The 14,032-nt window shown below is 33.1% G+C and overlaps 1 protein-coding gene across 1 annotated transcript in view; it reads right to left on the minus strand.

Annotated features, from left to right (window-relative positions):
- Positions 1-14,032, minus strand: part of Smurf (SMAD specific E3 ubiquitin protein ligase) — a 221,955-nt gene that overhangs the window by 87,187 nt on the left and 120,736 nt on the right. The window contains exons 2-3 of the mRNA XM_035352818.2: positions 5,444-5,482; positions 2,903-3,011 (exon numbers count right to left, since the gene is read on the minus strand). Of these exons, the coding sequence (XP_035208709.1) occupies positions 2,903-3,011; positions 5,444-5,482 (148 nt within the window). The remainder of the gene's footprint in view (positions 1-2,902; positions 3,012-5,443; positions 5,483-14,032) is intronic.

Consider the following 14,032-nt stretch of genomic DNA (forward strand, 5'->3'; position numbering starts at 1 on the left):
AAAAATGCTAAAGAAAAGTTTTAATAATTATGTTGAAGATGCTTCTTTATAATTAACATTTTTTTAAAATTTTAAACAAGAATTTTAATAATTATGTTAAATATGCTTAGAGAGAAATCAAATGATAGAGGATAAATAATACATCATTTAATTTCTCTTTTTAACTAGCCAATTAGATAATGATAAAGATTAATTTCTTAACATTAAAAAAAGCATCCTTTGTCATATGAACATTCACATCCATTTTTTTGCAACACATACAAATCTCAACCATACATGATGTTTTATAAACTGTGAATGTTTCAAACATGCAATAAATTAGTGAAAGCTGCAAAAAATATCAAAACTTTTGTCCTATTTCTTTGCATATACATTACCATCTAACAATGAAAAATCATATCTCTTAATAAAGGTTGGCCAGTGATAGTGAAAGTCGGCCACTTCGACTTTCTCCAGAGGCAGTCACAGAGGCAGTCGAAGTGGCCTGTTAAAATCCACAGATATTTCTGCTGATTTGGCCATCACATACCCATTGAATTTCTCTGTTTAGTTTAGTAGCTGTGTGGCTTGTTTAATTAAACTTTTGACTTAACATAATCCCATAAAATGAAAATGCAAGAGCTTGCAGGCCATTCCTGGCCACAAAGTGATTTCATGCACCCAGGGAAATGTTTATAAAAGGTTATAATCTTACAAGATGCTTGCAAGTAGCTCTATCCTACTTAAACCAGATACCTGTAGCACCTTTTCATTCAGAGCAGTTGATAGAAAGTTTGTGATTATGTCATGATAACAACCACTGCTTGCTGTTTCTTGCACTTGCATTTCTGATGATGCCTTTAAAAAATTATACGGCCATAATTGTTTCTTTAAAATCACATCAAAGAATGGTTTTTAAGGGGTTCGTTTGGTGCTCATAGATAAGCACAGGCTTCTTTCTTTCTTCTTTTTTTCTTACACTCATTTGAGACAAAACTCAAAAAATCTCTGTTTCTGATGGTCTGTTGGTTAAGTTGCAGCATCAGCTCAATCTTGTATGTGTGTGCATACAAAGGTCTTTTGTCAACGTTGAACCAAAGATGTCAACATTCCCAAGTGTTGTGAATGGCAGCAAAGTGAATTCATGCTGTCCTGCATCACTGCAACATTTTGTTGTGTGTTTGAAGTGTGGTTGTGGTGAGACTGTAGGTATTTGAAAGTGGTATGCAGAAATCTCAGTTAGTGGGAGAAATATTATTTTTATGGCACTTCTGTTTTATTTTTTCACTGGATACTGGATGTCTGGATTTCGGACTTTGTAACGTACAAGATAAATTCTTGAAACTAAGTTAGTTATAGGACAGAGAGGAAGAATGCCCAGGATGTTTAAATAAAATCAAAATTCTGTTAAGCACTGTTCAAGGTTGTATAAAACAGATGAGTGAATACAACTTTAGTTCAGCTGACTTCTATTAAAATTTAAATTTGCTTTTACAAAAACTTATTACAACTTTGATTTAACCAATATCTACGGGGGTTGTAAATTAAATAGTGGCAACTTAGCCTTGAAACTCGCAGAAGGGTGGGCATGTGCAAATAGGATATGGGGGCGGTGAGGTGGTGCTGTTGTCAATGTGTAGAGTGCAAAAAACAGTTGATCTGCTTAGAAGGGTAGTTGCTGTGTGGCGTTAAAGTGAGGTGTTTCATTTCCATCGCTCTAAAGCATGTTTTCAAAAGATAATCAGCGGTCGTGGCTTAAAATCGAGGTTGCCTGTGGCAAAAATGCAACAGAATACCATCGACGATTAGTGGAAGCCTGTGGCACAAATGCTTTACCATATAGGACAGTAGCACGATGGGTTCAAGCATTTCGTTCAGGTCGGAATGAGACTGCGGATTTGCAACGCACAGGTTGGTCCTCCATTCCTCAAGAGCAGATTGACATCCTTAGCAGTCTCCTTACCATAGACCACCGATGGACTGCCTGAGAATTATCCTTAGAGGTTGGTTTGTCATCAAACAGTGCGGCGCATAGTGACGAAATCTCTCAACATGAGAAAAATTGCTTCCTGTTGGGTTCCACATCGACTAACCGAAGTACAGAAATGGCACCGGTATGCACTGGCTGGCACCCACTTGAAGAGATACTACAATGAAGGAGATGCATTTCTGCAGCATATTGTTGCCATTGATGAGACATGGGCACGAGCCTATGAGCCTGAATTAAAGCTCCAATCAAATGAATGGCGTCACCAAGGTTTGCCTCGTCCACAGAAATTTTGACAAGAACCCAGTCGGGTGAAGGTTATGATGATTATGGCATACGACTTGGACAGTGCAATTCTTACACATGCTGTACCTGAAGGACAAACTGTCAACGCAGATTACTATTGGTGATTTCTACAGCACCATCTGCTTCCGGCTATGCGGCGCAAACATCCACGTTTATTGCACAACAATTTCCCTATCGTATTGCATGACAACACTCGTTGCCATGTCTCAAACAATGTCACTCTCCTTTTGCGATGGTGCCAGTGGGAAATCCTGGAACACCCTTCCCTATTCACCCAACATGAGTCCTTCTGGCTTTGATCTGTTTCTGAAGTTGAAGGAACCCCTCCGAGGTCACCGATTTCATGATGTTTCAACTGTACTCCACGCAGTAGGGTGCTCAGTCACTCACATCAACAATCAACACCTTGCCACTGGTCTACAACAGCTCCCAACATTTGGCAAAAGGTTATAAGCCTTGCTAGTGATTACATAGAAGGAATGTAATGTAATTGTACTTGTAAGTTCATTAAAAATTTATTTATACGTATGTTGCCATTACTTAATTTACAGCCCTCGTATTAAAATTCTTAATACAAAAACTATCTTCCACTTTAAAATAAAAGAAAACAACTCAGATTTATAAACTTACAAATCATAATGTTGATTCCATTTTGGATCAAGGGTATTTTTACATGTGTCTGTTGAATGGCACTGGCCTGATCCATCAACGCTAACTTTACAGAAGGGATCTGGCAATCCTTGACAAAGAAATAAAAAAATTAAGCATTATATATCTTTTTAAATATTACAAAAATAAATGCATGAATACTTTCACAGTTTTCATAACAGAAATAATATAATATTACAAAATTTATAACTCATCTGCAGATAATCTAAAAAGTTGATACAAAGTTTTACTTATACACATAAATATACCTTCATATGCACAGAAATAAAAATGCTTTTTTCTATACTAATGCATTGCAAATGTAATACAGAAAATGAAATTTTAGAAATATTTTACAAAAAGCACATTGAAAAACAATTTTTTTAACTACATTCTTGATAAAATACTGAAACACTTGCTAATTTTTTTTTTTCTTTAAAGGAAATGCTTCAGTCACTTCAAAAATAATTCTTTAATTTTGGAAAAACTGAAAAATTTGATTAATGAAACACTATTTTTGCATGTTTCTCTTAGATATACTACTTAGCCATAAACAATTTCAGAGCAATTCCTTCAACTATTATAAATCTATTAAAATATCCTTATTATCTCATATAACAAATGAAGGACTATGGTAATAGAAACTAACATGTCTCGACTTGTAAAGACCTCGTTTTATTCTAACCAATTATTTTAAGTTGAAAATCTTTCCTTTCACTTCTGATTTGAGTTATGTCAGTTTTAATGATGTAGTATGCAAATCTAAGTGATTTCAGAAGCAGTCTTAAGAGTTCATGAGGGGTAGTACGAGAGTTAGTTTCCAGTTTATGTCGCATGTTTGAAGTAGCCTTGTATGTGAAGATTGAGTGCTTGGTTACTCTCTTTAAGTTACCGATATTCTATGTTAAACTTTGCTGTGTGCAGACGATATAGCGGTTTAGATAAATAAAGAGCCAGTTGTGTAGCCCATCTTACTTATTTTACATTTTTAAAATTTTCTGTTCGAGTTACTTAGCCATAAGTGGTGGTAATTGTGAAAACCAAGTGAGTGCAACCCTTGTTAAGTTCAGTTATGATGCCAATTACCACCCGACCAGATACCTAAATAGCATTAAGTCTACTTTCCCCAATGAATTGTTAGGGGTTCAATCTTTTAGGGCCTTTTTTGTGAAGCGAAAAGAATAAAACTGTTAGTTACTTGTAATTGTAGATCATTTTAGCAAATGGATAGAAATAACTCCCCTGAAAAGGGCTTTCGCAAAAATAGTTGCAGATTAACTTCTAAATAAATTTATTTAAAAATATGGCTCATAATCATAATTGCTCTTTATTTCATAATTATGGTTTCATATTTTTAATTGTATAATTTCTGCATGCCATCTTACCAGATTTAAATTGATGATCTATAATTCAGAAAAATACCTAATCCGGAATCGCCGAAGTCCCGACGAGTCAGGATTAAAGACTTTGTACTGTATGTCAAATTATCAGCTTGGTTAAAAATAAAATGAGATATGAAATTTTTCATCTATATCGGTATGCAAAAGACATATGTAAAACAATGTTTTATAGAGTTCCATGTGCTATTTTACACATTACTTCATAAATTATTCATTAAAAAAAATTATCTCATGAACAGAATTGACACCTAATAATGCAACACATGCATCTGCACAGTTAGTGTCAAAATTAATAATAATTACTTAATTAACATGTAGGTAACTGGAAGGAGAGTGCTATTTCATGAGGTGGAAAAACCCTACAGCCGGACTTGCTTATGGCTACTGAACTTGCATATTATATACTTATATACTTGAATTTTTTTTCTATATACTTTATACTTGAATATGCATTTTCTATACACATATATATACTTGAATTTTTTTCTGTTTTATTTGACAGTGTAATAATTATTCTTTAAAATAATATTTCAGTCTTTTATTCCAGATACAATGACAAAACAATTGATAACATTATTTAACAGCTTAAAAGAATGATGAACAATATTCAAGTTTCTACAGCGGCATAAAAATCACTGTCCTAATGATCTTTAGTTACAATAGTGAAAGAAATTATTTTTAACTGACAATGCATATTCAGAACTTCATGATGGATCTATTGCTTCAGTTAAAAATAAATAAAATTAATCACTTCATACTTGTAAATGGAATTTTTTTTATACTTATTATCAAATATAGTCTAAACTATTACAGATAAGATGTTAGTTCCCTTTCAATATACTGCTAATTTGAAACACTGCATTACAATCCCACAATGACTTCTTCCAACTACAGATCAGCAAGCTGCACAATGAAATGAATACTACTGAATTACATATAGATTTGAATGACTTTGTATAAGAAAAATTAAGGCTTGCTTTCAAATATAGTGTCATGAGCTATATATTTTCATAATTTGAAATTCATCACAAAAACACAGATTTTGATAAAAGAGTAGTTTTACTTCTTTTATACTCCTCTCCTTTTCAATAAAACAGAATTTAAGAAATATATAAAAACTTACTAAACAGGTCTTTCTTTGCAAGATTTTTAGCACATAAAACTGTAAAAGAGGGAAAAGAATATATTAATAAATATATACATTTTTCAAAGTTGCATAAAACTTAAGAAAAATGTATAATGATAAACAGATCAGCTCATTCTACAGACAAAAATCAATACGACAAAAGAAAGCATATTTAAGAAACATGTAAAGGAAATTTAGCTGACTCTTTGGATAAAACATTACATGGAATCTACAAAATTAATCAATTTACTACTAATAAAATGAGTAATAATGCGAATACAATAATGTGAGCACAATAATGTGAGTACTATTTCTAAAATGAATCTCTTGGATAATAACAACATTAATTTAAATGCATATAAGAAGTAGGAAATAAATTAGAGAATAATAGTAAACAACTCAGTTCTGTCCAAATCAAACAAGAACAGTTAATTCAAATTCATAAGTTAATAAAAAATTACTTATTATGTTATTATTTTGAACTAATTAATTAACTGCAATACATATTTAATTAAAAATGTGAAACTACGTTGATGCTATGCATATCAAATTAGTTTTTTATACCTATTATGATATAAAACCATTCTGAAAATTGTACTTTTCACATATGGGCAGTCTAATATTTATAAAACATATTAGGACATTTTATTATTTATTAACATTAAAAGATTATATATATATTGCGTTGAACTATTTCGTGGAGCTACAGCTCCTGGTAACTTTTTAGCAAGGTCGCTGCAATGTTTCTACCTATTATTATTTCATATCTTTTTGCAGCATTATGTGCAAAAAGTTTTTAAGACCAAATAGGTCTTACGTCTCATTACTTGTTAACTTTACAATTTCTGTTTCAATTATATATATACATTATATATACATATGTGTGTGTAAGATAAAAACAAGAAACTCAAAATAACTAACTTTAATTTAGCTCTGTCCCTTTCCTGGAATATAAACTGCATTATGTCTATCTGCATTACCTTAAGACCTTGTCCAATTGCCATTCAGAACTTAAACAAAGGATTCAGTTCTTTCGATTTTTACATATAGGTCTCTGCTACTGCGCACTCACTTCCCTACTATCTCTCTTGGCGTGCTAGCGCATCGCATTGCTTTGCTGTATCATATATTGTCTAAAAATGTAATACGTGTATATAAATTTGTGAGGTGCTTGTCATATCCATGAAAAGGAGGCTATGATTCCTAAGGAATTATTCAGCAATAAATAAAATGATGTGGTTTTCCAAATGTCACATATATAGTCTTACCTCAAGGTATGCCTATTAAGATGATTTTAATTATCTCCTAGAGCACATTCAGCATAACATGCTTACATATGCACAAGCACTGTTTTATATGCAAATCCTTTTTTCTCTTTGAAAAACACTTAAAAAAATTACTGAGCACCTGCAGCTCAGATAATACTGGTCTTCTTTTGAAACATGAACATGTGCATCCATAAACATCATGAACACATCCATCCATACATTTCTGAATCCGGTCCTGATAACAGAAGAGTACCTATTTTCGTTCAGAGAACTGACTGTCTGAAGAATTGGGGGGGGGAGTTTAGAAATTCTGAAAAATCACGCAAGAGAATGGCATCGCCAAATAAAGTTATATATTTCCCTTATCTACAATGTTTCAGCAATAATTTTATTATTATGTACTTTTTAATGAGTAGGTAAAAAATTTGAAGTTGGCAAATAAGTAAAGTCATTTATACATTTTAAAAATCAGGAAATGTCCCCTTGCCATGATTCCAACTACATCAAAAAAGCACTTTATGAGGAGGGAGAAAATACCTTAAAACCTTTTCCCAAAGTGTGAAAATATATTGCTTTAGCTCTAGTTAACATACACAGTTTCTAAAAGGGTCCTTTTACATCATAATGAAAGGAAGTCGTTCTCCCTACATTTAACTATTTATAATGAATTTTTAATTTCTGTCATTGAATCATGCAGTAAATTTTAATGATGACCCCATAATTGAATTATACAACAAGAAATGTTACCTACTTGCTGCATCGCATGCAAATAATACAGCACACAAAATTTTCAAACAATGGTTGTCTTCTGGTAACAGGTTATGACTACTTTTAAAAATATTGTTAAAAACTTCTACTTTAAATCACCGATTTGCAATGACATCTCAACTTATGGTACTATGGGCAATGGCTAGGGAAGGCATATACTTCTGGAAAATTCACAGTTATTCTTGAAAAGTTTAATGTTGGTAAGGACTTGAGAATAGGGCTCATGACTCAAGGTGATCCGATCCAGGCAATATGAATGAAATCTATTATAAAATGTTCATAAATCTTAGGAGCAGGGATTGTGAATCTTTTTTGAATGGAGGGCATATTTCAGAAATATGGGAGTTCGACAGGCAGCTTGAAGCAGCTATGATAATAATAAAGATATGCATAGACTAATATATATATTTACAACAATAACAAAAATAAATACACAATACATTAAAATTAATTTATATGAATTTTAAAGGATGTAATGTTCTAACATTTTGTTTTGTTATTGAAAGAAGGAAAATATATTTAAGAAAATATGTTGCTATACACGCTGTAACACACTATAAAATGTTGCTAACCAAACAAGAAAACTGCTAATTGCCATTGCACAAATGAAATAAACTGTTGACACACAGCAATCAGCTGAAACAAAATCATTTTCTTAATACCAACCATTCCAAAAGCCAGAATTTTTTCATTATCTTTTAATTTGAAGAAAGATTACGTAGCCTACAGTTTGAAAAGACAAGCCATGGTTGGACAGAGTATACGATGGCAGACAGAAAAAGTTCACCTTACAGGATAGTTCTACTAGTCAAAAACTGATTCATCCAGTCACCTAGAAGCTGCTAAGATTTAGTTTTATCAAAAGTTTAATTGTAAAATTTGTACAAGTCTTAAAATAGTGAAGATAAAATAGGAAATTTTATTAGGGTTGCTTATTAAAATTATGACTGTTTAGTGTCCAAATAGCTAAGATTTAGAATTTAGATATTTGAATGGTGGAAGCTCTGAGATACGAGCGCGAGCTGCGAGGTGCGCTCAGTAATAAGGTTTCTGACTGCAAAAAACTGTAAACCGATAGAAATCTATCGGCAGCTTCGTGAAGTGTATGGGGACAACATTATCACTGAAGGTGGAGTGCGTCAGTGGGTCATAAGATTTCAAAATGGCCGAACCAATGTTCACGACGAAGATCGAAGTGGGAGACTCAGCATAGTGACCGCCGAACTTCTCGAAAAAGTCGATGCTAAAGTCCGTGAAAATCGAAATTTCACAATAACGGAACTTTCTTTGAGTTTTCCACAAATTTCGCGAAGTTTGTTGCACGAAATCATCAGCGAAAAGCTTGGTTACCACAAGTTTTGTGCAAGATGGAAGGCAAGAAGAGGTAACGAAGTGGTTGAAGGCGCAGGCGGCCGAATTTTTCGACGAAGGAATTTCCAAGCTCGTACATCGCTACGATAAATGCCTTAATTTGTATGGTGACTATGTAGAAAAGTAGTATTTGAGTGTGGCTTTCATCTGTATATAATAAAATTTGTTTCCTATACTTTGTTTATTTTTTTATTCTAAAACGTAATCTACTTTCTGGATAGCCCTCGTAGTTTACAGCCATCTTGTTGCCGACCCCCTGATCTAGATAGTATATAATATAATGTCCTAAAAATATTACAGTTTTAGATTCATTAGCTTATATGAAAACTAAGTGTAGTCAAAGAACGTCTATGTAAAGAAGGATAGGCTCCATAGACGTAATGTAAACCAGTTTGCCTTCTACGCCGCTAAAAAGAAGGGGGGGGGGAATTCGCCAAGAGATTTGGAGACGGAACCTGTTGGCGAGAATTCCTCCCCCCTCTGTGATATATCGGACCTGGCCACAAATATGTATTGTTAAGAAGGAAAGCGTCGCAGCAGCAGGAGTGGCTCCTTCCTAACAAAAAGTGACACAACTGCGCATGCGTGAAATATCTGTCGCCAAAAGCGCCAAAGCTCGAAGCTGATGTCGAAGTTCGTACAGGTTCGACGGTCACGTTTATCAAGAGTTTAAAGCTGTGTGACTCCTTTTTTTTCCTACATATTGACAGATATAAAATCAGACATCAAACTGCGATATGGATAATACAAGTTCAACTAGTAAAGCAAAATAGCACGAAAATTCGAGTTTAAATTATCGCGGAAAGTGAAAGAACGATTCTTCTTAACCTGTCTTCCTCAATTTCCTGTACACGTGGCGGAGGTGGAAAATCTCGGCCAAGTGCATCACAAAGGGGGAAATTCTCGCCAACAGGTTCCATCGCCAAATTCCTTGGCGAAGTGTCCCTCTTCTTTCTAGCGGCGTAGAAGACAAACTCGTTTACATTACGTCTATGGAGCCTTTCCTTCTTTACATAGACTTTCTTTGACCTGGCCGAGATTTTAATCCTTTGCGACGTTAACAGGAAATTGAGGAACACGGGTTAAGATGAATAAGAAAATTAGGTGAAGTTTTACTTTTATTGGCTGTTGAACTTCCATTATTCATATCGCAGTTTGATGTCTGATTTTATATCCGTCAATATAGAGGGGAAAAAAAATGGAATCACACAGCTTTAAATTCTTGATAAACGTGACCGTGGAACCTGTTCAAACTTCGACATCTTTTGACGAAACTTTTTGGCGACAGATATTTCCCTTTTCGTTCGAAGGGAGCCACTCCTGCTGCTGCGAAGTTTTCCTTCTTAACAATACATATTCTTTGGAGTAGTTAGTTCCCTACTTTCGCATTTTTTAAAAATAAAAGCTGCATAGAAATGGATGTATTATCTATTCAAAATATGATTATTTATTCTTGAAATTATTACTACATTCATTCTTGCAGTATTAAATACTTGTTTAAAGTGTTGCTTCTGTATGGGTTCATAACAGACTGAATGCACACAGAACTGATGACAGCTTCATAAAATTTATTTTACGAAAAAAACACAATTAATCCACAGTTCTCGAACTTTTCACAAAAATAGTAATACAATTCTTCACAGCATCACAGAATACAATAATAGTTACACTTCAAACTACTAAGAACGTTAAGCACAATGCTATGCAAAGTACATCTAAAGAGTGAAGCTAACCTGGAAGTTATCTCAGTACTGTGAACTCACACTGAACTAACAACTGAGAGCAGATGCTCTTTCCGGTCTTATACAATTTTCAACCCGCTGTCGAGATATTTCCAGTACTTTCTACTTTTCCAAATTAGTGGAAGGCACATGAGAGCCAAATACAGTTACATACAGCATCAATTACAGTTATACGATAACCGGACCCAAATGCCCCCAAGTTTGGCAATTTTTGGCGATTTCTCGCTGAATTCGGAGACAACATTTAGTCGCCAAACCCGTCGCCAGCTTGGTGGTATCTCACCAATTTAGGGAGATTGCCATTCACTCAGTCTTAAATAGACTTGTCTCTATATTCTTACTTTCCTCAAGCTTCGTTTGCTTAGACTTTCATGTTATTACATTATATTATATTACACTACACACACACACACGCCCCCCCCAAAAAAAAAAACATTGAAATTATTTATATTTGTATAGAATTCATTTCAAAAGCTTAAGAACTATGGTTAGTTATCAGATTTTATTTTCAAGACTGATATCTGATTTATGAATGTAGTTAAATGTTTGCATTAAAAGCGCAGAAATTTGCTTATAGAATCCTCGTTGTAGCCACGGAATAAAATCTCTGAAAAACTGCACATTACATTTATTTCCAGTAAACAAGAAAAATATAGATCGTGTCAAAATTCTTGCAGCCTTCAACATAAAATGCAATATCACATGATCTGAAAATTAATCTAATTAATTTTACAGCATCATAAAACATCTACATTAGAAACAGCTTTAACTACATTTTGTGACTGGTAGTGAATCTATACACACTTATATAAAACTCATCATAAAAAAAAAAAAAAAAAAAAAAAAAAAAATGTTTACAACGACTGGAATAAAAAGCCTTTTTTTCTTCCTATCATAAACAGCAAAATAATGTGATGCATAAATGAAAAAAATCCTAAATTAATGGTAATAATTTCTCACGCAGCATACAATATTTTAACTCTGCAACAATTCCACTCGAACAAATAGATCATGCACCAAAAATGTCACGTACACACTTTTCTTTCTCATAATTTGAGCTAAAAGCACGTACGGGGACGGCAAATGCTCAGTTCAGAATCAAGAGATATCAGACCCAAGGTCGCTGCCACAGCCTGATAATTTCATTCATTAATAAATCCCTCCCCGTCTTCACATTCCCCTACTAGTCGGCTATTCAAGAACGGATATCCAATCAAATTTCGTTTGCAGTGCCCTGATCGTGTGACGTCTTCGTTCACTGATAGCTAATTGTTCCACCTTCCTAAACGCGAATATACGAAGTTTTTCAAAATTCTTTTTCAAACATCAACAAAAGGAAGCGTTGATTTTCAGTTCTAAAAGAATTGCGCATGACTTCATACTTTTACTTTGACGGCCACAACTGAAAGTTTGGCATTTAGCATACCTGACACGTTCATAACTTTTTTATTTATTTATTTATTTATTCATCACAATTAATATTTTTATAACTACACAGTGAAAATAAGCTATTTATCTTCGGGAAAATCTACGAAAAACCCTTGAAACTACTACTTGGGTCTTACTCACCTTGAAGCAACCTGTCTTTAAAAACAGTGATTTTTGACTTTATGTGGATAAATAATTTGATTTTTTATTCTTCTAACCAGAATGCAATGGAAATAAACATAAATAACAATGATTTTGTTCATAAATTTATTTGAACGCTAAGTTCCTCCAACGCACTGTTTCTTGAAATTTTTTCCCCTCCTTTTTAAACTCATAAATAGCGAACTCATCATTTTAAACTCATCATTTCGAAGTTAATTAATTATAAAAATTTTATTATATTTAAACAACAACAGTACAGCAATTTTTTTAGGGGGACGGACACTAGACATTTAGGCCTTAGCACCACAGAATTTGTGTTTGTTTTATTATGGAAGTGCCTAACAGGCAGCCACCGTTACCTTCTATAAAGGGACAGAAAATTTACATTCATGCCTTCTCCAGGATTCGAAACCGGGGCCTTCGGTCCGGCAGTAAGAGTCACGAACCACTTTTCCGTCTAGGCGGCAGAACAGTAATTTTAGTCAATGTCATTTTTAAGCTCAAAATATAATATGTAATACTTAAAACAAATAATTAAAAATTCGAATTGCATTTACAAAATGGTTTTGCAATAGTGAAACATTATTATTATTATTATTTTTTCCCCCTCAATTTTGAAAACAGCAGTGGTGTGTATTCAAGCAGCACTTTCGCAACAATATGCCTAAAAGAAAGAAGTTTTAATGTTTAAAATTTGGATGATACTTTTCACTGTGAAATTTTATTTTCTCTTTCAATACCTTTCCTGTTTAAAAAATCTGATGATGATCACAGTCGTTTCAGTACGAATCACACGCTCAATAATTCAAAATTAGTACACAAGGGAAGATTTGTTTGCACTTAACAAGCTCCTCGTAATTTTAGGAAGCTACTGAATTTCATTAAAATTACTTAAAAAGGATGAAAAGATTTGAACAAAAATTAAAATGCTTCAAATGGATTCAATTACTCTTTTTAGACTCAGAAAAATTAACAATGTTCCCTGATTAGAATATTTATAACTGAAAATGTTTACTAAATGTTATTTCAATACCAAAGTGCATAATCTGAATAAAAGAACAATTAAAACTTAGCGCCGAAAATAAAATGAAAAATAAAAAAAATTTTCTGCAGAAAATTTTCGCAAATTTTGATTTCATTCAAATACTGGAAATTTTTGCGGATATCAAGCGACGTTGTAGTAAGTTATCTCAGAGATCCTTTGAAAAGACGATGACCTTTTGTCACCTGGCAACCAGAAAACAGTCAAATTGGTAACTTAGTCTGTTCTAAACAAAACAAACATTCTGTTACTTTCATGCTATAATATGCGTATAACTGACGTAGTTAATGAATAAAAAAACACTTCTGTAAACAATGCATTCTTTAAAAAAAAAAGGGGATGAATTTTCAAATAGCAATGTGACATCTTCTGAGGAAAGGTGGAGTAAACAGCAGGAAGAAGCATTCTATTTCCGTTAGAAGGTGGTAATTTGAACATTATTTAATATTATTACACAGCATAAAATTAAAATCAAATCACAGATTTTTTATTTTTCTCCTTAACTAATATTTCTGTACTCTTGAAGATGTTTATTTTTCCTCACAATAATTGCTGTGCTTATTTCAAAATCTGAACATATATTTAGTATCTGCTCCAATACTTCTCCCATGGGTGTTAATACAGATATTTTTTACTGCTTAAAGTCAGCTTCGATTTATTACAGACTGAAAGTTTAATTCCTACTTAAGGCTGCTAAATGAGGCATTATAAAATTCACTATAGCTATGAAAACGATACTACCTACGAATTTTTCCTGATAAAAATGAATTTGTTCATGCTAATATACTTTTCAACTGATGCTTTT

This window comes from Stegodyphus dumicola, chromosome 9 (genome assembly GCF_044657685.1).
Source record: "Stegodyphus dumicola isolate Sdum_Otavi_A_Nest chromosome 9, ASM4465768v1".
NCBI classification, from domain to species: Eukaryota; Metazoa; Arthropoda; class Arachnida; order Araneae; family Eresidae; genus Stegodyphus; species Stegodyphus dumicola.